This window comes from Artemia franciscana, chromosome 10 (genome assembly GCF_032884065.1).
Source record: "Artemia franciscana chromosome 10, ASM3288406v1, whole genome shotgun sequence".
Taxonomy (NCBI): Eukaryota; Metazoa; Arthropoda; class Branchiopoda; order Anostraca; family Artemiidae; genus Artemia; species Artemia franciscana.
In genome coordinates, this window is record NC_088872.1 from 26246131 (window position 1) to 26273982 (window position 27852).

The following is a 27852-nucleotide window of genomic DNA, read 5'->3' on the forward strand; positions in this document are numbered from 1 at the left end:
AGGTATTTATGTCAAGGACGAATAAGCAAAAGCAAAAGATTTAAATTTTCCAAACGTGTCAGAATGGATGATAAATTGGAAAATATAAATCCTAAGCTTTTTAAGAAGACTGCTGCTAGGCCAATCAGTGAAATCGATCTTGATGATTCAATAGAGGATATTATTGACAGTAGAGAGATTTTTGGTAATGATATAGCCTATTTTTTGTATATTGACATGGATAGGCTGGGTATAAAAGCTCGGATCTGGTTTTGTAAGATGGTTTGAGATTTCTACTCTGTCATCAGTTCCTTTCTCTATCCCTATCTGTGACAGGGAAATTCTGCTTGTGTGACCTCATGGTGGACATCTCACAAGTTTTCCTAACCAAAACTCTGATTGCTAACAATGCTGCAGAGTAACCTTGAGGAGTGGCAACCCTCACAAAAATTATAGGCTAGTAAACAACACAGTGCTTGGGATGAAATGATAGTTGATGATAGTGGATGAAATTTGGATGAAAGGATAGTTCTTTTACGCTCTTTTTGTTTTGGTGGGCTTTTCTGGGCCAAAGAACTCCTTCCTAGCTCATTACCCATTGTGGAATAGCCTACCTCCTCATAGTTCCATAATATTTGTAGACATGGATAGCCTGGCCTATATACTGAGTCAATGATAGTAGGCTTGAGATTTTCTGTGCAGGATTTCAACTCTTGTTGATGAAAGAGCATTACCAAGTTCAGAAAACCATTTTATGACCCAAATGAGGCCAGGATTACACAAAGCCTCCACTCAACTAAAGGACTCAGGTACTTCTTGCTGAATGGTTCTAAGCCAGCATAAGCTATTCATGTAGACCAGAGAAGATGTGCTAGCCCCTGTAAAAAATATTAAAGTTGCAACTTGGAATTTTACAATGTTAAAAAACTACTGTCACATTGAAATATTGGTGGTTCTTGAATGATAAACCCCCTGCTGCACAAGTTGTTCAATCATTGATCCATTATAGAACTGTTTCTTTTTTTGTTGTTTTTTTCCAGCTTAGCATGAGACAAGACAATGAGAAGTGACAGAACAGATAGAAAATGTACAATTTAGGCTATATATTTGCACATTGGGTGGTAAAACCCAATTTGTGGGTTAACCCCCACCCCATTTGGGCAGGGGTAAAGTATTTGGACAGTATAAAGTTAGGAAACACTGCATAATATACAGAATGATTGTACCTAAAATATTAGGCATACAGAACCAATATACTTTACCCCTGCCTCCCTAATGTGCAAATATATAGCCCAAATTTGTCTCTGAAGTATTCTATTTTATCTTAATTTGGTAATTTCATTAGGGTTGAGCATCAGAGAAACATATTAGAGGAATATTACATAGGAATATCATACAATTATTATTTTGGCTGACAAAGTGAGAGGTTTGAAACTAGATTTATTAGGTGTTTCAGAAACTCATATCCCCAAGGAAGGAAAACATGAAATTAGGTAATATAGAATTTATTTACTTAAGCAGGAAGTATGCTATTTTTATTAGGCAATTCTAATGCCCAGTTTGTTAGAAATAGGGTGTTCAAGTCTGGGTTAATTTAGTATAGGAAATAAAAATAGTAGCATAATAGTTTCAGACTGCTGTAATTTTGTAGGTAATCTAATTGTAACCAATACAGTATTTTGTCATAAAATAGCCCATAAGATAACCCAATATTCACATGATGTTAATACAGCTAACCTTATTGATTATGCTATTATAAATTGAAGACTAGTCAGATCAATACCAGTTATTAGGGTATATTAGAGTGCTGTTATTGATGTTAAAAAGGAAGATCACAATCTAGTAGTGTTCAGGGTTAATTTAAAACTGCAATTTAGGAAGGGTAACTACCTTCCAGGAAGCTATGCCATTAGTAGACTTGAGGATGAGAAAAACCTCGCCCTCAGACTCTGGGGGATATGTCAACCCCAGAGTTTTTTAATACATGAACTTTGGTCTATTTAGAATAAAGTGGCTATATCAAATATTCAATTGGATGCATTTGAAAGAAAAAGGGCATGGGGGGGGGGGGCTATTTGCCCTCTTATTGCTTTTGACCTTAAATAGGGAACAAGAACTTTCAATTTTCAATCAAATATGCCTCCTCTGAAATTTATACAACCACCCAGGCCAGGATTTACCAACAGACCCGGGCCCAGGGATGCACAATGCCAGTGGGTGAAATAAATTATCAATGAGTGATTGTTTAACTTAACTAAAACTGGACTGATGTGATTTGTCATCTAATCGTCAGGTGGACTCTGCTGCCACACTATCTATTCACAGAAAAATTATTTTAAAACAACACAGGAATTTCATGGCCACTGATAAAATGTTGGCTATCTCCCAAGAGTGGTAGCTGAGAGCTCAGTATCACCTCTCTATTTCATTACTTTTGGCTCATCAGCTGCATTCTGTTCAGTGCTCCCAGTACTGCTGAATTTTTGGGGGTTTTCCCTAAAATCTCGCAAAAACAAAGCAGTAAAAACGCTTGGGCAAAGGAATTGCATTGACCCCAAAGTTTTGTTATCTAATCTTTGGACTATTCTGATAAAAAAGCCTATCTCAAAATTTTAATGGGATGCTTTTGGGGGAAAGATGTCCTCTGATCACTTTTGACTCTTGGAAAGGGAAGTAAAAGTTTCAATGTCCAATCAAATGAGCCTCAGGCATACCTTACAACACTTGTCCTGGGCTCTGAGGGGAGATGTTGACCCTGAAGTTTTGTTATCTGAGCCCAGACTATTTTGAACAAAATGGCTGTCCCAAAGTTTTGATCAAATGCATTTGGGGAAAAGATCCCCTCCGATCACTTTTGACTCTTAAAATGGGGAAGTAGAACTTCTAATTTCCAATCAAATGAGCCTTCTCCCAAGTTTACAGAACCACTGCTTCCATCAAAGCCTTTTATGCCTGGGGCATAACTAAAACCCTTGCCCCTGGGCTCTGGGCTGTCAACCCCAGAGGCACTGCCATATGATACATGGACTGTTTCAAGCAAAATGGCTATCTCAAAATTTCGGTCAGATGCATTTGGGGAAAAGAGTGCGTAGAGGAAGGGGGTCAAGTTGCATTGATCAATCTGATCACTTTTAACTCTTAAAAGATAACTAGAACTTTCAGTTTCCAGTCAAAAGAGCCCCTTCTGACGTTTATACAACCACCCCTTCCATAAAAACCCTGTATGCCCCTGGGGCATAACTTACAACACATGCCCCAAGGCTCTGGGTGTTTGTTTTGACCCCAACTTTTTTGTTACCTGGTTTCTGAACTATTTTGAACAAAATGGCTATCTCGAATTTTAATAAGATGCATTTGGAGAAAAGAGGATGTGGGGTGGGGGATATTTGCTCTCTGATCACTTATGACTCTTCAAAAGGCAATAAAACTTCCGATTTTCAGTTGAATTAGCTCCACCGAAGTTTATATGACCACCCCTTCCGTATGAAGTGCCTCTGGCAGCCTTTATTATAGGCAAAGCTACAGTGCTGCACCTGATTTTCAATGGAAAAAATTACAAAGTTGCACCATTTTACATGCTGAAAGACATATTCCACACCCCCTTCCTACCAGTATTTTCGTGAATTAGCGCTGCTAGCCTATTCTTACAATTCAACCCTCTAAACATGTAACATATACATTGAAGGAGAGATTTAAAGGTTGAGCTCAGTCACCTTGATAAGTTGGATATGACTGAGAAAGTTATAAATTCCATGGACTGGGTCAATTCTATTCCCATAATAGAGAAATCAAATGGGAGCTGATGGATATGTCTGGACTCTGTTAAGTTAATCAAGAACCTAAAAAGACCCAATTATCCAACTCCAACATCTGAGAGCATTGTCCTGAGGTGTGCTGGTGTAAAAGTATTTTTCTAAACTTTGCAGCACAACTAGATTCTGTTCAGTGATCCTGGTTGATGTATTGTTTCATTTGACAACTTTTAACACCATTTACAGCTGTTAAAATGTTTAAAAGGTATCCCTTTGAGCTCAATTCTGACCACAATGACTTTCAGAGGGAAATGCAAAAGGCTTTTAAAAAATTTGATATGTTTTAAATCAATGGTATTGTCATTTTCAGTGCTGATGCAAACCAACATGATAAAACACTTGGGGTGGCACTTTATTCTGCTCATGAGAAAAATGCAAAGTTCATCCAAGAGAAATATTTGTTTGGTGCAGATAGCATCCCATACTTTGGATGTCTCCTGACCTTGGAAAGAAGAATGCCCAACAAAAATTATGCTATTATGGAACTGCCACCACCAGGCAGCAGAGAGCAGCTTCAAAAACTTTTAGGCATATTGAATTACTTATTGAGGTACATACCAAGCTTGTCCTCACTGAACAAAAGCCTAAGAGAGCTGACACATGCTGTTGAGCTTAGCATTTTTTTACCCAAGATGTAAAGCCTTACAGATCAAGTTAGATGAATCAAGGCATGGTCAAGTTTTTCAAAGTCTAGAGAGTGGGGGGGGGACTTTGTTATTTTTTTCAATGAAAATACCAAAAAGGGTATCTTTCAAAATCTTAGGAGATGCAAAATCATGAGGGAAGGGGGAGAAGTCTCTTCCTCCCAATTGACACTACTGACCTGTTGTGAACCAACGCCTTATTATCAAGGGTGTATGAGTTCTAGCACCCTTATCCTTAGACCCCAACACTCTACAATAGTTGCGTTTGTCACACCTTGGTATAACCAAAACTAAACAGTGTACAAGGGCCATTGCCACCTGGCCATCACCGTGAAAGTTATCATTTATTACATATCACAATGTGATGCTTGCAATGTTGCTAGTGAGTTGGAGCAGACAGAGCTGCTTTTACGCTCAAAGATCTAAAAAATCGATGGGAACACATTACTATTGACATCTTTGACAGGCTGAATTGCTATTACGTCTTCATTGTTCATTACTTTAGTCGGTTTCTAATTCTTTTTGCATTGTTGAGTTGATGTTGAGGGAAAATAAAAACAAAAATGAAGGTACTTGATGTATTATAAAATAAGTAACACTAGTTTGTTTTATGACCAAAAATTGATTTAATGTAGACACATATATGTTGAAAGGGGAATATAAGCTCTCTTCCTTTATTAATAGTTAATATCAGTTTCCCAATTCAAAACGAAAACATACAGCAAAAGTTAAGTAAATCAGCAAACCAAGGCAATTAATTTTTTCTAAATCATAGACGCTGGTGGAACACTTTAAGAAGAAAAAATTTCAGTAAAATCATTGATGTGAAATAAGATATACTTAAAAAATAAGTAAAAGAATATAATGTCTCGCTAAAGAGCTCCCTTTTTTCAGATTTGATAAGGGGTCTCAATGACCCTGAACATCCTCTTACCTTAGAAGAGCTGCATGTTGTCGAGGAGGATAATGTCGAGGTAAGATTCATTACTGCTGCTCTTTGGCATCTATGTTATAATAATTGACTATTTTGTATTGAGTTTCTTCTCTTTTCTCTTATTTTTATTTAGGATAAAAAGATGAATTTTAAAAAAGATAAATTTAAGCATGATTTTACAAGATTTGCAGATTGCTTTTTTCTTTATTAATGAAATATTCAGAGGAAAATCTAAATTCGAATGATTAGTCCATATAAATAATTATAAGGTGAACTAGAATTGCAGTGGCTGGGCAGCATGTAGTGCTGCAGCAACTTTGTGTTGGCTGTACCAATAAAAGTATTATGGGAGCTATACTTTAGTTTTGCTTCTTTGATGTCGATTCGGTGTTATAGCTGTGAATGTCTCAACACTTTAAAACACTTTTTCGAAGACGAATTTTTGAAGGAAAACTTTGATTTTGCTCATTAAAGACTGTCTGACAGTTCGTCGAGTTGTCTTAAAACCATTTTATTTTATATTCCATGGCACAAGTACTTTCACACACAAGACATAGAAGAAAGTGCTTTGTTGTTTTGGCCTAAGATAAAATTCTTAGTTTGCTCCTACTTATTTGAAGAGCATTAGCGAAGCTCTTATCCTTGTATGTTATACCAGACAAATACATTAAAGTAATTAGTGCTAAGTATGAGAATAACACTGCTGCGGTTAAGGTAGGAAATGAGGGTAGCAGCAGATTTTGCATTAAATAAGGAGTTATGTTGGGTGTTGTTCTATCCTCCTTTATATGGATCATTTTGAAGGACTTTGTCTTAAGGAGCACAGGAAAGGCAATGGGAGACCACGGAATCAAATGGGGAGGAAAAACTCTCCTGGACTTGGACTATGCTGATGATTTAAGCATCCTAGATGAAAGATTGAGAAAAATGAATGAATTTTAAGGTTTTGCGAGTTCAGGGCGCTAGAATAGGTTTGAAAATTAATGTCAAGAAGAATAAGCCGCTAAGGCGATAAGTGAAGATGAAAAGGTGGCACTGGGTAAGGAAAAGATTGGTCAGGTGGACAGCTTCACTTACCCTGGTAGTGTTGCTAGCAAAGAGGGTGGGAGGATTGAAGATGTTTAAACGTAGACTAGCCAATGCTCATGGCGTATTTTATAGTTTTAAAAAAGTTTGGATGAATAGAAAGATTATTCTACCAACCAAGATTAGAATTTTGGAAGCTACAGTGATGACAGTGGTCAAATGTGGTTCTGAAGAATGGGCGCTTCGAAAAGCATTTGCTAGGTGCTTTTCAAAGAAATTCCTTACGGATTGTTTTGGGTACCTGACTGACTGACCATATCTCAAACAGTCATTCTGTACGAAAAATGTGATCCAATCCCGCTTTATAGGGCTATAATGAGAGAATTATTGAGATGGTTAGGACACGTTCTGCGGATGAAGGATGACAGATTGCCGAAGATTGTCTGTCTTGGCCGAGCAGAAAAAAGGTCGTCCGCAGTTGGGATGGGAGGTGGTCATAAAGAAAGATTTTAGGGAAATGAGAACTTCCTGGGAGGCTGTAAAGAGGGAGGCTTTGAATAGACTGGGAAGAAGGAGGAGCTGGCGTAGCTGTGTTGTCCTCGGGCCGTTTGGTGCTGCGGTGAGTTGTTAGCAGTAGCTAATAGTAGTATTTGATTGTATAAACAATTTTATGCTGGCAATGAGTTTTCTTAGCCTGTGATCCAGATCAGAATTAATCAGCAATATATACTTAGTACAAGTATTCAAATATCTCAGTAATATGTAAAACCGTAGTATGGCCACTAAAGGAAAAAAGTTAAAATTGCAACGTGAAAAGTCGCAACGTAGCAGACCATGTTTGATGCTTGGGTGTCAGCCAGGAGAAGATAAAAGTGCTTTTAAGCAGAAACAGGGCATTTTGAGACAGACTTTGAGAACATATGGTAGTTTTTCTTGAAAAAAAATTCCCTTCTTGTTCTGAAAACCAGTAATTTTTGGGACATACCAGGACAATTCCTCTTGTGACATACTTTTAAACGGGTTTGAAGAATATATCTTAATTCACATAGTTTTTATACATTAATGATAGTAATGTTACCTAATGGATTTCTTTAAATGAATTTAAAGAAATCCATTTCCCGTTTATTAGTAGTAGGATCATGATGGAAGTATCTGGTATAAGTGTAAACATAGTAGGAATAATTCTGGGCAGAACAGTTGGAGTAGGAACAGTCATGATGGGAAGGTTGACATGGGAGTGGTAGTATCAGAAGTACCATAGATGTACTATGAGTACTAGTGGTGATGGTTTGTAGAAAAACTCGTCGCTATTTGTCCCATAGTAAAAATTGTCTGCCATTTTGGAAAATACATACTCTGTGTTTTGAATTTGGAGTTCTGTGCTGCAAAATTAGCTGCTGACTTGAAACTAGCAAGTTCATTAGTCCATACATACAAAACTATGTTAGAAGTTCGAAGCCATTTGAGAAGCATACAGGCATAATATTTTTGCATCTACTGTGTTTTGATTTAGTATTGTCATTCAGTGATTCAATTACTTCATTTTTATTATTCAATCATCTTCGATCATTCCCCAAATACTTTGTGAACAATCATAAATCGAAAGACGTGCAGCATGTCTCTATGTGTTGAATAGGGACTGGAGAAAGCAGTTCTTTATGTTGGGCAATTGTGTTGCAAAATTAGCCTCAGACTTGTAGTCTAGGACTTACGACAAATTCGTAAGCCAGCTTTAATGAATATTCAACGCTATTTTGGAACTATGCACTGTAGGGGGTGGAGGGGGACTAAACAGCATTACTGAGGCTTTTACTCCACTCCCAATGAGAAATAACCTGATACCAATTATGACATTTAGACTATTTTCATATAGCCTAAAGAAAACCATCCTGGAGAAATCTCCCACTTAGAATCGCCCCTATCTGATATTACTTAGTTGCCACCTCAGGCTGCCCCACTTGGAGCAGGTTTGGAGAGGAACGGGTACAATCGAAGGGATAATTTCGATTTATACAGAGATAACCTTTCTCAACTTAGAAGGTTAATTCTCCAAAAACAAGATCGCAACTATAACTCTCATAACCTGGGCCTAGGCTAGGAAAGACGTATAGATGCAATACAATCTGTAAATAATTAAGAATATTAGAAGTATATTATCCAGAAGTTTAGCTCATGTTCCTGTAGTTCTCGTAGGGATGTTTATACAAGCATGCAATCCACTAGCTACACTTCTTTTTCATAAGTTCAGTACTAGCAGATGACTGGTCTATAAGGTCAATATTAAAGTCCCCCATAATAAGACATGCCTTAGGGTTAATCGGGAGTTTCATTAATTGTTCTTCACATAGGTCCATAAAATCATGGAGCGGGCTCTGTGGACATCTATATACTACAACAAAGTCTTATTTAATTAGCAAATCTTAACAAACATGAAAGATTCTTAACGAACGAAGGAAAAAGGAAGGAATGAGCTTAAGGGAAATGATAGATTATTTAAAGAATAAAAGAACATTTGTCTAATAGGTAATTGGGATCAGAGCTGAAAACTTCCCTTTTAAGATAAATGGCTGCCACCGCTCCCCATTGGTAAGAAACTCAAACACCTTCCTTTCCCTAAGAACACCTTTCGGTGTTTCCGGAAGTATCTGGAAGATACACCTGGTCCATCGGTCGACCGCAGTCCGCTCCTTCACCAGCCTCATCTCTCTCGACACAACGCCTCTCTACATCAGTACCTAATAAATTGTCAGTCATCTGGTCCTTCGGTTGACTATAGTCCACACCTTCACCAGCTTCATTTCTCTCGATACTGCACCTCTCTACGTCAATGCCTAATAAAACTGGTCCTTCGGGCAACCGTTATTCGCCCCTTCACGAGCCTCATCTCCCTCGACATTTCACTTCTCTGCATCAGTGCCTCATAATAAATTTCTCATCTCTACCAGCACTGCGCCTCTCTATGTCAATGCCTTATAATAAATTTCTCATCTCTCTTGACACTACACCTCTCTAGCTCAGTGCCTTATTATAAAATCTCAATTTCTCATCATATTTTTTTTTCTGCACTAAAATGTCTGCCTAAACTCCCAATCTGACCTCTACATCCTGCACTAAAAAATCTAGCTCTCCCCCTGATCACGTTTTACTTCAGGCCAGTTCTGACGGAGTCCTTCGTTCTCTCCTATCCAACGAAACTCAGCATCTACTGCTGCAGACAAAATTCGTGCTTTTCTTCAACAATTGAGTTTTCAATAGCTTGAAAATGCTGCGCTCTCTTTTACGCTTCAGAAGCTGAATCATAATCACCATATGTTCTAATAAATATCTCTTAATATTTAGCCTCGATCCATCAATAAAACAATCCAGGCCTATACTATCGGGATAAAAAAGTTACTAAACCACTATACTCCGATCTATACGATTTTGTGGCAATGTCCACTTTCTTATAAAACTGATACACATCTATCTTTCTTGGTAAATACGCCTGCGTCGTTTCTTTTTCAAGTTCTCAATTGCCTAAAAACTGGTTTTATAACTTTTGCCTTTTCAAGAACTAGGATATTTCCCAGAGTATCCATTACTGACCTAATTAATCTGTGATTCATCTTTTCCTTGTTGTTCTTACCCTAAATAGGCCCATCGGTTCTATAATCCTCGGAAATTACGCTTTTACGCTCCCACATTTACGCTTCTTCTTATAGTGGTACTTTCTTTGGTCGTTAAATTACCCACAGTAGTCAAAAATGTTACGACTGAAGTAGGATTATAATCCCGACTTGGAGAATCAAAATTCAAAAGGGCCTTTAAACCTTTACTTTTTATTTCATTCAAAAAGAATGAAGCAATATCTCAATCATATTCAGGGTCTTAAGGATCTAAAATTGGTATTGCACTCATTTTAAAAGAAAACAAAATTAAAAAACCATTTCCTACTCGCGTGTGAACTTGAAATGCATGACTTACTTTCGTAAATTGTCCTTTGACGTTCTTCACTTTTCCTTTTTTCAAACTTGAATCTAGAGCAGGAGCCTGGAACTGGAGCTGGAACCTGGAATCGTTGATGATGAAAACAGCAACAATTATAAACTTCTGAAGTCAAATGACGACAAGTTTCTAACCACAAATTAATAACACAATTGTGCACGAGCCCAAACGGCTTTCAACGGATAGTCTTTGCGCCACAATTACAGCTGTATAAATAAACATTTTATACTCTACACATAAACTTTATGAAAGTCAGAGACGCTAAACATCTTCCACCGGTCGAACCACATATTATTGGCCATCGCTACCATAAGACTCCAAAGAAGAGATAACAGAGAAATTCACACTTTAGAATGGGACAGTTTAATAAGGAACAAATATCGATGCCGACTGAGGGTGAAAATTAGGTGTAGGGTTTGGGTTTATGGGCAGTAAGTGGAGACGGGTAATGGGAAGAATATCCCCCAAAGACTATAGTCTGGAAAGACTAGTCCTTAGTAAGGTAATCACAACTGGTCAACCTTTTGTTGTCTAATGTAGCTGACTATCATCATTGACTTCCCGAAGGGACTCCCTCCCCCTGTCAATCAAGGTCAACTGCCTCAAAAAAGTTGATTGTTCAGATCTAATTATTTCTGTTTTTTTTTGTCAAGAGGATGAATACCTCCTACCTCCCCCCTTAAGCTTTTTTCTTCTTCTGTATTTTGAGCTGTAAAATGTAACTGTCTGTCAGCTCACTGAATTTTCTAAATATTTCTCTTTTTTGAATTCTTTTTTTCTACATTTTTTCAATGTTTCAGTCAGACTAAATAAATCATCATCAAAAGGGTATTGTACTCCAGACTGAATTCTTAAATTGTACTTCCGTAAATTTTCTTTCTTTTAGTTTTCTCTATTGTTGCCTAGGAAATAAATAAATCGTCAGTAAATGGGAACTGGATTTCCCGCATTAAGTCTTCCATACTGCACTTTTGTTGAATTTTTCGAGTACAAGAATATACTTTAAACCTGTTTCCAACTTTGTCATTTTATGAGAAGTGACATGGAAAACCACGAATTTCAGAAGTATTTTCATTCGAAACCGGAATATTAGATGTCTCATTTTCTATACAGGGTGGCCAGACCATTTCTGTCTCCCTAACTCTCCTACGGGATGCCACGCCCAACCCCACTCATAGAAGTCTAGAAGTACTTTAGTGTGTTTCTTCGGACAGTGCCATCTTTTGTTGCAATTTGTATTCCAAACCAAGCTGACGGACATTGGTGTTTATCTCCATAATAAAATACCGTTGTAACTGTGTCTATATGGTTATTTTCCGTATTATTAATGAGGCCAGTTCACACGCAAATTGGATCGTTAGAAGAAGCAATGGTCATTTCCACTAACTGTCCACTTATTTGTTTTGTCTATTTTTATGATTCCGTAAACACATCAATTTTTATGGCACTTGGTATTAACCAAGTCACATAGTAATCGCAAATTCTGTCGGTCTCTCGGTCTGTCTGTCGGTCCCGGTTTTGCTACTTTAAGCACTTCCAGGTAAGCCAGGACGATGAAATTTGGCAGGCGCATCAGGGACCGGACCAGATAAAATTAGAAATAGTCGTTTTCCCGACATGACCATCTGGAGGGGGGGTTGAGGGGCCGGTTAATTTGGAAAAAATAGAAAAAATGAAGTTTTTTAACTTACGAACGGGTGAACGGATCTTAGTGGAATTTGATGTTTGGAAGCATATCGTGTCTCAGAGATCTTATTTTAAATCCCGACCGGATCTGGTGACATTGGGGGGGAGTTGGGAGGGGGAAACCTAAAATCTTGGAAAACACTTAGAGTGGAGGGATCCGGATAAAACTTGGTGGGACAAATAAGCACAAGTCCTAGATACATGATTGACATAACCGGAACGGATCCGCTGTCTTTGGGGTAGTTGGGGGGGGGGGGGGTTTAATTCTGAAAAATTAGAAAAAATGAGGTATTTTTAACTTACGAACGAGTGATCGGATCTCAATGAAATTTGATATTTAGAAAGATGTCGTGTCTCAAAGCTCTTATTTTAAATCCCCACCGGATCTGGGGGACGTTGGGGGGAGTTTTTCTGGGGGGGGCCTAAAATCATGGAAAACGCTTAGAGTGGAGGGGTCGGGATGAAACTTGGTGGCAAAAATAAGCAGAAATCTTTGATACGTGATTGATATAAATGGAACGGATCCGCTCTATTTGGGGAATTGGGGGGAGGAGGGTTAATTCTGAAAAATTAGAAAAATGGCGTATTTTTAACTTACGAAGGAGTGATCGGATTTTCATGAAACTTCATATTTAGAAGGACCTCGTAACTCAAATCTCGTATTTTAAATCTCAATTCGGAAAAATGAGGTGTTAGTAACTTACGAACGGGTGATCAGATCTTAATGAAATTTAATATTTAGAAGGATCTTGTGCTTTAAAGCTCTTATGTTAAATTCCGGCCAGATCCTGTGACATTGGGGGGGGAGTTGGAGGGGGAAACCAGAAATCTTGGAAAACGTGAAAATTGGGGTATTTTTTTCTTACGAATAGGTGATCGGATCTTAATGAAACTTGATATATAGAAGGATCTTATGTCTTAGATGCTCCATTTTCGACTCGAATATGGTTCCGGGGACAGAGGGGGTTGGAAGAGGGAAACAGAAATCTTGGAAAACGCTTAGAGCGGAGAGACCGGATGAAACTGGATGGGAAGAATAAGTGCAAGTTCTAGATACGTGATTGACATAATTGGAACGGATCTGTTCTCTTTGGAGGAGCTGGGGAGGGTTAATTTGGAAAAATTAGAAAAATTGAGGTATTTTTAACTTAAGAACGCGTGACTGGGTCTTAATGAAATTTGATAATTAGAAGTAATTCATGTCTCAGAGCTCTTATTCAAATCCCGACCGGATCTGTCGACATTGGGGGGAGTTGGAGGGGGAAATCGGAAATCTTGGAAAACGCTTAGAGTGGAGGAATTGGGATGAAGCTTGGTGAATAGAATAAGCAAATGTCGTAGATATGTAATTGACATAACCGTACTGGATTCGCTCTCTTTGGTGGAGCTGGGGGAGGGGTTCAGTGCTTTGGCGAGTTTGGTGCTTCTGGGCGTGCCAGGACGATAAAAATTGGTAGGCGTGTCAGGGAGCTGCACAAATTGACTTGATAAAGTCATTTTGCCAGATTCAACCATCTGGGGGGCTAAAAGGAGAGGAAAAATTAAAAAAAAAATGAGGTATTTATAACTTACGAGTGGGTGATCGGATCTTAATGAATTTTGATATTTAGAAGAACATCGTGACTCAGAGCTCTTATTTAAAAATCCCGACCGACATTAAGCCTCTGATTTTCCTTTTAAATCAATCTATTGATTCTTAGAATTTTATTAGAGCTCATACCATATGAGCTCTTGGCTCTTAGCTCTTCTGGCCTCGTCACAATTGCCATATGAGCTCTTGTTTGCTAATATAGGCCCTAGCCCAGGCTATTGTTGTGTGAGTTTTCCCATCATCTTTATTGGAGCAATTCTTGGTAAAATAACTTGGGTGACTACAAACGAAAGCAAATTGCTTTCATTTTTTTGGTTGAAATCTACTTTTTTCTTCTGTGTATTGGTATCCGCCATTGCTATCATCGTGGTTTTTGCTTGTAGTATTTGATGTATCTTTTTAATATCGACATAATGGTCCTGCAAACTTCCGATTTTTTCGCTTGTTGTCGGTTATTTTTCTTTTAGATATGTTTTTAACTCGTCTTCCCTGTCTATCGACTCTTTCTATTACTGTTTTTTATTCAAAAATTTTCAAGAAGCTATTCAACATGTTCAACCTTGGTATTTTCTCCTATTTGTAGTCATTTATGCCCTAGATCCTTTAATTTATAATGGTAGCCTACTCTTTCCAAGACTCTGTATTACTTTTCTTTTCGTTTCTGAACTTATGAAGGAAGTGTTCCGAAGATAGCTGAACTTGCTCAAACATAGATTCTTTTAGTTTTTAAAAGTCCCTTGTGCAATAAATCGACTAGACTGCAAAGGCAATTTGTGTCTTGTGATTTAGGTAGGGTAGCTTCTTTTCGTTTTAAAAAGTCCCTTGTGCAATAAATCGACTAGACTGCAAAGGCAATTTGTGTCTTGTGATTTAGGTAGGGTAGCTTCTTTTCGTTTTTAAAAGTCCCTTGTGCAATAAATCGACTAGACTGCAAAGGCAATTTGTGTCTTGTGATTTAGGTAGGGTAGCTTCTTTTCGTTTTAAAAAGTCCCTTGTGCAATAAATCGACAAGGCTGCAAAGGCAGTTTGTGGCTTGTGACTTAGGTAGGGTTGAATTTTAGTTATCCATTGCCCTTCCGACCAAACGTTTAGTTGCGCAGCTTTTCCATAGTTGGAGACCTCTCCACAGTTTTTGACCGTGTTTTAAATAAATGTAAATCTTGAGCAGATGTACCTTTTATTGGTTTTGTTTCAACGGGAAGTGAACTTCCGGTTGAAGCCGCCGTTATTTTGTGATTATTCTGTATTTGGCTTGCATAGCTCTTTCATCGTTTTTGCTAGACTTGTGCCTTCAGGTAATTTATTTAAATAAAAAAAACGAGTTTTTTTAACTGAAAGTAAGGAGCGACATTAAAACTTAAAATGCACAGAAATTACTTCGTATATGAAAGAGGCTGCTTCCTCATCAACGCCCCGCTCTTTACGCTAAAGTTTGACTCTTTCTCTCAATTCTTCTTTTTAAAACAGTAAGAAACTTTAGCGTAAAGAGCGGGGCGTTGATGAGGAAGCAGCCTCTTTCATATACGAAGTAATTTCTGTGCGTTTTAAGTTTTAATGTCGCTCCTTACTTTCAGTTAAAAAAACTCGTTTTTTTTATTTAATTTCTGAACGTTTTTTGAATCAATGCATGTTTTGATTTTGGCTCTCCGCAGAGGAATAATCAAAACGAAATTTTGCAATTTTTTTGGGGGGGGCTAAATGGCTTTCTCATAATTTTGATCGAATGATTTTGAGAAAAAAAAAGCGGGGGCGAAGCCTAGTTGCCCTCCGATTTTTTGGTTAATTAAAAAGGCAACTAGAACTTTTAATTTTTTACGAATCTTTTTATTGGTAAAAGATTTACGTAACTTATAAATTAGCTTACGTCAAGAACTTTTGTATTCTCATGTTTTTATTACATATATGAGGGGATTCGCCCCATCGTCAGTACCTCGCTCTTTACACTAAAGCTTAAATTTTATCCCAATTCATTAAGAATGACCCCTGAATCACAAAAGCCGTAGAATAAATAGTTGAAATTACTAAAAATACTTTAGCGTAAAGAGCTAGGTATCTTAAGGAGGTGAGCCCCTTATATGGGTAATAATTTCTGTTTGTTTTAAGTTTTATTGCTGTTCCTTACTTCCAGGTGAAAAAGCTTTTTCACATTTATTTTTTAATTTTTTTTTTAAATAATGCTAGTAAATCCTGCTCTCCCTTCATGGAAGTTTTCTTTTCCCATGACAAATTCTCGATGGAAAGTTCCCCCAGCATATCCCCCTCTTCTCGACCCCTCCCCCCAACCAAAAAAATCCTCCTGAAAACGCCTGTATACTTCCCAATAACCATTACTATATGTAAGCACAGGTCAAAGTTTGTAACTTGTTGCCCCTCCCACGGGGACCGTGGGGGAGTAAGTCGTCCCCAATAAGGTTTTTCGACTACGCTGAATAAAATGGCTATCTCAGAATTTTGATCTGTTGACTTTGGGAAAATAATTAGCGTGGGAGGGGGCCTAGGTGTCCTCCAATTTTTTTGGTCACTTAAAAAGGGCACTAGAACTTTTCATTTCCGTTAGAATGAGCTCTCTTGCAACATTATAGGACAACTGGGTCGATACGATCACCCTTGGGAAAAAAAAAAAACAAAAACAAAAAAATAAAAATAAAAAATAAACACGCATCTGTGATCTGCCTTCTGGCAAAAAATGCAAAATTCCACATTTTTGTAGATATGAGCTCGAAACTTCTACAATAGGGTTCTCTGATACGCTGAATCTGATGGTGTGATTTTCGTTAAGATTCTATGACTTTTAGGGGGTGTTTCCCCCTATTTTCTAAAATAACGCAAATTTTCTCAGGCTCGTAACTTTTGATGGGTAAGACTAAACTTGATGAAACTTATATATTTAAAACCAGCATTAAAATGCGATTCTTTTGATATAGCTATTGGTATCAAAATTCCATTTTTTAGAGTTTTGGTTACTATTGAGCCGGGTCGCTCCTTACTACAGTTCGTTACCACGAACTATTTGATAATACTGATGACAAGCCTCTTTGTACAGCACTGGGTTCTCTCGAAAATTTATCGAATTTGACCTGTTCCTCTGTCCGCTTGAGGGAGCTGGAGCGTATTATTCCTATTGGAATTTCCGTCATAAACCTTGATTTTCAACTAATTTCACAAATTCTCCTCATATAGAATATCAGTTTAAAATCAGGCCAACAACAATCTGGTTAATAATGAAATATGTCACCATGCATGAAATAGATCTCACAAATTCGAAAGTGAATAGGCTCTAGGGGAAAAGGGTACATAAGTATATCAGGATCCAAGGGAAATCTTCCTATTGAATTAGCCGGACTAAACACATAGGGCAAAACCCCTGCTTCACATTAATTAATATTTCTACCTCAGATATTAATTATTCAGCACCACACAGCAGATCCTCACGAAACTGCTGAAATGTAACGTGCAAACAGATAGATTACGCCTAAAGGACAGGCTTTGTGCCTTCCTTAGAAACACAGCAAATTCTCAATAGCTTGCCAAAAAAAATTTAAAATCTGAAGATTATGAAGAAGATCCGCTCAATTCACATATTTAATTAACTATTCTCTATCCTTTAAAATATGTTGTTTTTTTTAATGCCTTCCTTTTCAGTTCTATTGTATTCGCCATATGCGTGAAAAATTTCACTCTTTTTCGAGTCTAAAATACACATGAGATTTTAAATTCATCTGTTTAATTCATCTGTTATAATCGATTGAAACAATTTCTCAACAATGATTCCTTGGGAAAAAGAAGTCCCTATAGGCTATGTCTATAAATCCTCCTTTGTACTGGTTAATGGCTCATTTGAACGAAATAAAATTTTCTAGTGCTTTTGAAGTGACCGAAAAGATTGGATGGTAACCTGTCCTCATCCCTGAAGGCCCTCCCCCCCAAAGTCGTTCTATAAAAAATTCGATTTTTTGCATGGGTAGCACTGAGGTGTCTCCTTTTTTTCACCAGAGCTGGCGAATGACCAGAACATCATAGAGAGATGTTTGATGGCTCATTTGAACAAAAATTAAATTTGCTAATGCCTTTTTAAGGGACCGAAAAGATTGGAGGGCAACTATCCCCCCTCCCTAAATGCCCCTCCCCCCAAAGCTGTCAAATCAAAAATTTTACATAGCCATTTTGTTCAAATGTCCACTCTCTATGGTTTTGGTGATGATATGACCCTCCATAGTCCATGGGGAAAGGGAAGTACGCTGTAATGGTATCGGGCTTATCGATATCACGTGTATCGGTATGGGCGTATTATTATTGGGCGTATTGGTATCACAGGTATCTTGGCGTATTGGCATCTGAATGTAATATGCATTAAGCGTTTAATATACTATATGGAGGCTAAAGGTGTATTTCTAATTGAATAAATAAAACTGAAAAAGTACAATTCTCTTTATAATAAATAAAATTGAGTTCGTAAAATTTGAATAGTGTAGGCAAATAGATATTTTCGTTTCAATCGTGAAATAAGTGGAACAGAGAATATTTGTTTTATAATTCGCTTTCAGCGAAGCGCCAATGACTCAGTAGGCTTTTTATTTTTAAGTTAGGAAAATAAGTAGTAGCTAAATCCTTGTTTGTAGTGAAACTAAATTTGTCATGAACGGTCTCGGAAAGAAATAAGGTTAAACTAAATATTTGATATATAATGATGTCAACTGCTGAAAAGCCAATAGATTCAAAATTTGATTTTACTGTAGTTTCATTTTTTCATTTTCAGTGTTGTAATAACTTCGTAAGAAAATTTTGTAATTAAGCGCCTTTTTCAGTAAAGCGTCAATGACGCAGTAGGTCTTAGAATTTCACAGGTAGGGAAGGAGGCAGCACCTATAGCCTTCTTTGAATTGATTTTTATTCGTTTCAATCTTGATTCGCACATTTAATTAAAGCTTTATTCATTTTAAGGTTTATTTATTCATTTATGTTTGTACATGTTGCATGTATGTTTGCTATGATTCGGTATTTAGTTTCTGTTCGTTTTCGGTTTCATTTATGCTACAATAGTAAAATAATTTTGTTCGTTTTAAGCTCGATTTGCAAATCATTTTTAGCTGAATTTGTTTTAAGATTTATTTATTCGTTTATATTAGTATAACAAAAAAATACAAACGAAAGCAATACGAAACCAGAAGAATGGACCAATAAGAACAGTGCAAGAAGAGATAATACAAGTAGAAACAATATTTTTAAAAAAAGAAAGCCAAAAACATTTAACCCCTTACCCCCTCCCGCACAAAAAAAGCACACCAAATGTACTTAAGCTGCTAAAGAAATACACCTAGAAATCATAAGGGAATACATATCAATTTCACATTTTTACTGCATTTTCAAAGCCTCTTTTGTATCCCCCCACAAAAAAAAATAATTTTTGGAAAACTCTTTTTTATGGCTTTTTGTTGGGAAATTTTTCATGGAGGGAATTGCCGACATGATTTTAAAAACAATCAGAAATTAAAGTCTTTTTCACATGAAAGTGCACAAGAAACATTTTTCACCTGAGATCGCCCGCAAGGAAGTTTCTGGGTAGAATTTTCAGTTAGAATAAAATTGCCTTGGAGGAATTTTCCTGGAGAAGGGGGGGGGGGTAGTTTTACGTGAAAAGAGCTTTCCACGGTGGGATTTTTCCGTGGGGCAGGAATTTTTCATAGAGACGAGCCAGATTTTCCGGTATTATTTGAGAAAAATTAAAAATTAAATTTAAAAAAACTGAAAGTAAGGAGCAACACTAAAACTTCAAAGTTTCAAGCCCCTATCTGTAAAAACTTGGAATTTTGCTATTTTTGCCAGAAGACAGATCGGGGATGCCTGTTTATTTGTTTTTTATTGTTTTTTTTTTTCCAGGGGGGATCGTATTGAAATAATGGTCCTAGAAGATCGGGCGAAGGTTCTCAGGAACAGTTGAATACTTTTCAGTAACGGTTGAATACTAAACTGGAGAGTTTAACATTTGACAAGGTGGAAGATGGATGGAATAATTTTTTACGAGCATTTACTGAAACACGGGGGTTATTTAATTAGAATATGAAGCTTTTTTTGTAAAAGTGCTAACATCTTTAACGTTAGGAACAGGGTAATAAGGAGGGGGATACCCTTCATAAACGGAAAGATCTCCCAAAATTAATTTGCAACTTTTGTTTTAATTCTTCATGTACCGTTAGCTAAATTTGAACCTGCATTAAATGTTCAGAAAATAAATAAAAATACAGGGTTTTTTACTGAAAGTAAGGAGCGACATTAAAACGTAAAACGAACAGAAATTATTCCTTATATAAAAGGGGCTGTCTCCTCCTCAATGGCTTGCTCTTTACGCTAAAATTTTCATTGTTTTAAAAAGTAGAGTTGTGAATGAGTCAAACTATAGTGTAAGGAGCGAGGTGCTGAGGAGACCACAACCCCTTTCATATACGGAATAATTTCTGTTCGTTTTAAGTTTTAGTGTTGTTCCTTACTTTCAGTTTAAAAAAAAAAAATTTTCTATTCAATTCGAAAAAGAAAAGCTTATTGCCTATTGCTTACGCATAGCATTTGTTATTGGGAAATAAACAGGCCTTTTTCGGGGAGAAGAATTTTTTCCTGGGGAATTTTTAGTGGTGGGATGTGGGGGATGCCTCCTCTGAAGTACTTTGCTCTTTATGCTAAAGTATGACTTTGTATCCCAATCCTTCATGAAAAACAATTGAAACACAAGGTTCATTAAATTAAAATAAGAAGCTTTTTGAAAATTCTAAATAAAGTTAGCATGAAGAGCCAGGTATTGTGGAGGAGGTATCCTCTTCATTGTTCTAGGTGTTTACCCCCTCTCCATCGTGGAAAACACCCCTCCCCTCAGAAAAATTCCCCCCGCGGAAAATAAACCCCGGAGAAAACCCTTCCCGTGGAAAATGCCCCCCGGAAAATTCCCCCCCTCCGTGGAAGTTGGCTTTCCTAATTTGAGAATTTTACTTAAGTTTTTTCCGTAGGGGGAAGGGATTTTGGTACTTGTGTATTAAGCACAACTCACTCAAGTTTACGCTGTGTAAAACTGGAGAACAAACCGGTGTTGTTCGTTAGTTTCTTTAAGCTTACCTTGAGACAAGACAAAGACAAGAGACAGAAAAGATGGGAATTATATAATTTGGGCTATATATTTGCACTTAAGAGGGGGGAGGGGTAAAGTATTTGGACAGTTTGAATTCAGAAAACAATTCTTACTTCATAATATGCAGAATAATTGCACCTTACAAATTTTGCATCCGACCCGCTATACTTACCCCCCCCCCCATCCAATGTGCAAATTTATAGCCCAAATTTGTCAGTGGCCTCGGGAGGTTTGGTGATGTGATGAGTTGTTCGTAGTAGTAGCAGTAGTAGCATTGAATATTATAAATATTTTAATGACAAATACTAAATTACTGAAAACATCAGTGCTGGCCGGGAAGTATTACTGCTTCTGCCAATTTTTCATCTGGAAATGTTCCGGCGGAGTTATCGGGGGGGGGGGGGGTATTTTCCACAGATTTTGATTTCTGGGAAATAATTCCATGGAGGGGGACATTTCTGGAGTGATCGAGAAACCGATTCGAGATTAATGTCTTATTCAAACGAAAGAATGCTAAGGAGAATTTTTCAGGCTGAATCTTCCGTAAGAAATTTTACAGGAGGGTAGATTCTTAGCGAGGATATAACTGCCTGGAGAGAATTTGACGGGGGGAAGGTTTACTTTAAGCTGGATGAAATTGCACCGAAGGAAATTTCCGTGTGTGGGAGGGTTGGCCCTTCCATATATATAAAGGTGTCCCCCTCCTTAATATCTTGTGCTTTACGCTAAAGTTTGTCTGTTTGTCCCAGTTTTTTAAGAGCGTTTGCTGAAAATTGGTGGCTTTTTAACTAGAATAGGAAGCTTTTTTAAAAGTGCTAACAGCTTTAGCGTAAAGAGTAAGGTAATGAGGAGGGGACAACCCTTCATATACGATACGATAATTTATTAATAAACACAATGATAAATCTTTACGTTATACATCTAATTTACTGATGGAAAAACATACGTTTTTGTTGGCGTGCAGTAGTAAAAATTAACCGTTTTCTAAACACACCAAAAATAACATATATAGTTAATAAAAAAGATAAAAACATACCACAAAAAAAAGATCACTCTCCTTCACAATATCCCCTAAAAAAAAATTCCCGACAATCCTACTCCCTCAGTATCACCCATCCACCCACTCCTCCTTACCACCCCCAACCAGCCAGACCTCCCTACCATCTCCTATCTCCTCACAAATAAATACATATTCAACTATTTTTTATTAAATAATCTTTTAACTTTCTCTTAAACTCTAGAAGATGCTCAGCCACCCTGGTGCTCCCTGGCTTGAATTCCAGACTGTAGTTCCAAGAAACTGTAATCGAAACCCTGAGCTTGTGCTACTCTTAAGCTCTATCACCAATTTACCACTATTCCTTGTATCATATTTATGAATATCACTGTTAGCACGATAATTGTCACGAAAAACACCTGGGACTAAACTATGCACGCACTGGAAAACGAAAACTGCTGCTTGATAATCCCGCAGTTGGCCCATATTAAACAAATTTAAAGACTTAAAAACAGCACTTATGTCATTCACATCCTTAACATACTTGCCTATGATCCTCACAGCATTGTTCTGAAGAATCTGGACTCTTTTGAAATTATTATAAAAACTACTATAAGAAATCCTTCAATCTACGAAGTATTCCAACTCGTCGGGCAATTTTTGAAGAAATAATATCACTTTGATGCTTCCCTGAAAGGTTTGAATCAATAAAAAATTCTTAGTATCGCACAATATGAACTTGTTGAATAGGCTTTCCGGATAAAATAACTAGATCTCTAGCATCAGCTGGCATGCCTACTCTGCAGAAAATCGATAGAAATGGCTTTTTCACGTTGACACACAGCAAACTAAGGCTCATAAAAACCTCCAAGCTTCTCAACGCATCATTTGCTTTCATTGCAACCTCTTTGATCAATTTACCACACACTGTCAAAGCTGTATCCTCAGCAAAGGTTGTTACATAGACATCTTAAAGATAAAAACGTATTACATTTACATACACAAGAAAAAGTAAGGGACCTAAAACAGAACCTTGCGGAACTCCACATTTTAGTCGATGAGAAGATAAAGTCACATCATTAAGTACTTCACGCAGGGATCTTCCAAGCAGATAACTTTCAAACCACCGTAAAGAAGTGCCGCCAATTCCCAGACACTTGAGTCGCTCCTGCAAAATCTTGAAATCTACAGTATCAAATGCGTTCCTTATATCAATGAAAATTGACATTGGTAAGAACCCTTGATCCAACGCACTACTAACACATTCTACCAGATGCTGCAAGGTATGAGTTGTGGAGTGTCCTTTTCGGAACTTAAATTGGGTTTAACTTAATAATTCGTTAACCTGGAGAAAATCATATAGGTGCTTATGGACAACTTTTTCTAATATTTTTGAGCAAAGAGGTAAAATCGAAATCGGTTGCCAGTTTTCAATAATGCTTTTGGAGCCACCGTTGTGGAAGAGTATGGCCTTCGCGACCTTAAGCTGTTCAGGGAACTTTCTAGAGAAAGATTAATAATAAACCTCAGATAGGGTAGTATATACCCTAAAATTGCTTTAAGCCCTCAAAGAGTTAAGCCATTCACTCCAGCTGAATTAAACTTCAGCGACTTTACAATTTTACTGACTTCATCACTAGTACACAAATTAAAATTCATTTCCAGAGATTCACTTCTTATGTCACTAAAATTACTGCCCTGCATTTCTTGATACTTGTCATAAACACTAGATTGCACTTCAGGACCAAATTTTGAGAAAAATTTACCGAATTTATCAACAGTTGCACTTTTATCATCACAGTCGCAACCGCTTAAAACACACTTCTTTATTCTTCTATCTCCTTCCTCACTAATAAGGTGCATTTATTGTCCTCCACGTTTCCTTCATTTTCCCTTTGCTATCCTCAAGTTTGTGATTATAAAAATTAGAAGTTGCATTGCTTCGAAGTTTATTCACTAGGTTCCTCTGTGTTTTATATAGGTTAAAAGCCTCATCACCTCGATTCTCTTTAAATTTAAGACGAATAATTGTTTGTTTTCCAAAAGTATTTAAGCTTAGAAGTATTCTTTGAAAGATTAAACAAGAAAATTATGAAAAAAAGTTTGTCAATTGAAAGTATTTGTCATTTGTCAAACTGAAAGGTTTCAGTTGTTATTTAAAAAAATTCCATCGTTCGTTGCCAGAGAATTGTAGTGGGGCTTTATGTGCCTTAATTCCAGGCCAAAAATTTGAGATCTATGCCATAATGGGGCAATCAATTGAGAATGCAGAGTTTGGTTTCGACGTAGGTACGCATATTCGCACTTTTTTCCTTAAAGGGTGATAAAATAGGCTTGGTATGTGGTTCAAAATACTCTCCCAGGACATACTTTAATCTATAGAACCATCCCTGCAAGTCTGGTTTTCCCAACCTAACGAACCTAACGAACCTAACGAATTTCAAGATAGAAAAAAGTAGCTAAACTAGAAATATATAAATTTTTGGTAACTTTTTTTTGGAGCTAACTTTTTATGAGAAATATGCTTAATAAATGGACTAGGCAGGAGACAGTACCACACAATCAGAAAACTTTTAGTCTGTAGCCGAGGTTTACATCTGGCCTTATTAAGGGGGGATGGGCTCTCACACAATAATTCATTATTTTTCTCAAAAACATCCCAATGTGTAGTTATTTTTTTGTTTACAATAAGGAAAGAATATTATCCGTACCTTCATTTAATGTGCAGATAAGTTACATTTTTCCGAGAATTTCACGTAAGTCTTTAAAATGCTAAAAACCATCCAATTTTGCAGAAAAAAGCAGCTGTTAAAAGCGACCCTATTTGGTAATTAACTAACGCTTGGTATATGCCCCCTTCTCAGACTAGACATTAACCACTTACTTTAGATCTAGTCACATTTTTCATATGATAATAGTCATCATAACCCCCTCCACCACCTCAAAAATCATAGATTTGATGTAAATATATTATGATGTTTCACATCATTTTATGCAAAGATTTAACTTCCTAAAAGCATCTTATTTTGCAGACGAAAGCAGCTGTTAAAAGCAACCTTTTTCATCCAATTATTTGATCCTATGCCAAATGATACCTGTGTTCCATACAATGGCAAATGTTAAAAGCGACCTTTTTCGGCAATTAACCGACGACTGATAACTTACGCTAAGGATTAGAAACTAACCCTTTTACTTGGTGGGTGCTATAAGTAAGGGCTAGTGTAGATATCTGTATCTCATGGTTATCCAGCTGATGGAATAACCTTCAATGCGATTTAATATAGGGCAGGAATTTTGTGGGAAAAATTAGATTAATTTATCGGTGATGGAGCTATAGAGTAGCGGGGGAACAGGGTTTTACTTATTAATTTTCTATAGTGAATCGTACTAAATCTTCTTTGACTATAATCTCACTCCTTTTGTGGTGGAGGGAGGGGGTATCCATATACACATAGAGGCTTACCTGTTGCTATCTTTTGGTCTTATCCCATTTAAAATTTATTGATTCACGTTCCATCTCTAATGTGAGATTGATAATTTTTCCCCTCTAGCACCAGGTTTTATAGCCCCGAGAGAACAAAGAAAATCACCCGGTCCCGCTATGTGAGTAAACACACCATTGTATAACAGATCTTGTATGTTCAGAAAAATCAATACAAGGTCACGTAACTTCTCGCCTTTTGTTCCTGAAACTAGCGGAAAATTCGTTTGTCTGCCAACAACAATTAAAACAAACGCCCTGTGCGTAAAGCAGAAAAGTTAATGTGAATGGGCTATGATCATTTAGACTATGCCCCTACTTGGGAGGGCCCTGAGGCTTTTTCCTTACACCTTTAGGTTTTTAGATAACCAACAAAAACTTAGATGTAACGACTATGTTTGCTTCTTGATTTGGTGGGACTCTGGAGGTTTTTTCTGCCCCTTCGTAGGTTTTTAAACATTTGATGTAACAACCCAAGAAATCTTGAAGAAAATATTTGCACAAGCAAACAAACATTCCCTATTACGTATCACACAAGTGTAATATAGCATTATATAACAAACAAATGTACTGTAGTATTGCGTAAGACCCAGGTGCGCACAATAACGTCTTGAGGGACTAGTAGCTCTAATAGTATACCCCCTATGGCTGTCGTGGAAGGTATAGGGTCTTCACGGCAGTAGTAGGTTGACTGAACTTGAATATTTTTTGAATACCAAGATGCTTGGCTTCAAGAGATTTCCAGAGACAACATGACTTCACAAGATAAGGAACGATCAGTAGCCGTTGCCAGTAATTGTCTTCAGTGAAGGTTTTGACAGACCCTGAAAGGGTTCTGAGAAAGGGTATTATAAAATCATGTAACAATGGTATTGTGGATTCTGCAAAAAAATATATCAGAGATACGTAAGATCGACATCGGCAATATAACACTTTATAAAAAAGACTGACTTCACCTAAAGGGGAATTAGGGCGCTAGACAAACTAATTAGGGCCCTTAGTTTTTTGGGGGTTTAGAGAAAAGCTCTTTTTTAATTTAGGGCTTTCTGAAGTAAAAGTGTTTTTAAATCTTTTCTCTTTTTATATCACTCTTTTTAGTGTTTGGTAAATCCGTTAGGGTGGAAAATCAATCGTTTCAAGTTTTATCTTACACCACACCTGTAAAAAAAACTTTTTTTTTGCTTTTTGAAGATTATAGTATTTCATCTCGTGGCCTATCAAGACAGGAAATTTGACTGGTTTGATCCCTGCATTCATCTTGTTGAATAGGACTAATTTAAACCTTTGCATCCATTAGACTATTGTCATCGATTTGCTCTTAAAATATCCTATTTTCCTTTGCGAAACTCTCAAAATGAAAAGTAGTCAGCAGAAGCAATTTGGATATACTTGCTAATCTAGTGAGTATTTCTATATCAAAAGATGGCGTAACGTGTGCCCGCATTGATATTAATGCTGAAGCTTTTACCTTGAATAATGTTAAACCCACAAATCCTGTTTTGTTTTGTTTTCTTATTATATTTTTCGATCAGAAAATTATAAATAACTTTTAACTTCATTCATTTATTCTCTTTCCAAAATTCCAATTTGTAGGAATTTAACATTAAGGCCAATGGCGATCCCAGGCTCATATCTGGAGAGCACAAAAGGAAATTACTCATTTTAGCTCTGTTGCTGTAAGTATGTTTTTTTCTCCTTTTTTCACTTGTTTGTTTTATTACCACTTTCATCTACTGCCAGTAGCTTGAGATATATATTTTTCATGTTTGGTTTTTAGTTACTTTTGATTTCTTGATGTCCGTAAGCGTTGGTTAATCAGGCATATATGTTGCAAACAGAGGCGCCATTTCGACCAAATCTTGGGGTGGGCATGAACTCCATCTTGCCCCCCCCCCCCGAATCACTTCGTGTCGCATAATCATCTAGGAAATGGTTATTTGACAGAACTCAAGAATTTTATTATGTATCTAACCTACTTTCAAAGTTTACAATGATTAATAGCAAATAGCATAATTACCCCAAGGGTCGTCAAGTAATTATGCTCTTTGTTTAATAGGCGTGCAGTAATTTCAAATCAATTGGACAGAATTGATTATGTTGGACATAATAGATTATTATGGCCGACAAAGGGCCCTTTGTGGTGGAAGCTTGGGCCCCCTTGGAAAATCAGGGGTGGGCCCACCCCTGACCCCCCCCCCCAAATGGCGCCTCTGGTTGCAAATGAATCCCTTATTATATTCTATTCCATTTTCTTGGCATTTAACTCTTCTCCTTATTTTAGGTAAGTGATGTGGAGGGAATTGTACGAGTGAAGTTCACGCCTACTATACCTCATTGTAGTATGGCTACCCTAATTGGACTTTCTATTCGTGTTAAACTTCTTCGGTCCTTACCACCACGCTTTAAGATTAGTGTTGAAATATCTCCCGGAACACATGCAACTGAACACGCAATAAATAAGCAACTGGCGGATAAGGAAAGAGTTGCTGCTGCTTTGGAGAATGCTAATCTGCTTGAAGTTGTTAATCAGTGTCTCGCAAATAATGGTTAAACGATTTTATGCCTAATTACCTCTATTTTAATAAATCAGAAATATAGCCTCTA

The 27852-nt window shown here is 37.1% G+C and overlaps 1 protein-coding gene across 1 annotated transcript; it reads left to right on the top strand.

Annotated features, from left to right (window-relative positions):
- Positions 1-31: 31 nt before the first annotated feature.
- Positions 32-27852, top strand: LOC136031987 (cytosolic iron-sulfur assembly component 2B-like). The gene is made up of 3 exons (XM_065712049.1): positions 32-184; positions 5330-5409; positions 27530-27852. The coding sequence occupies exons 1-3, from the start codon at positions 64-66 to the stop codon at positions 27797-27799; spliced, it is 471 nt and encodes a 156-aa protein (XP_065568121.1). The 5' UTR covers positions 32-63; the 3' UTR covers positions 27800-27852.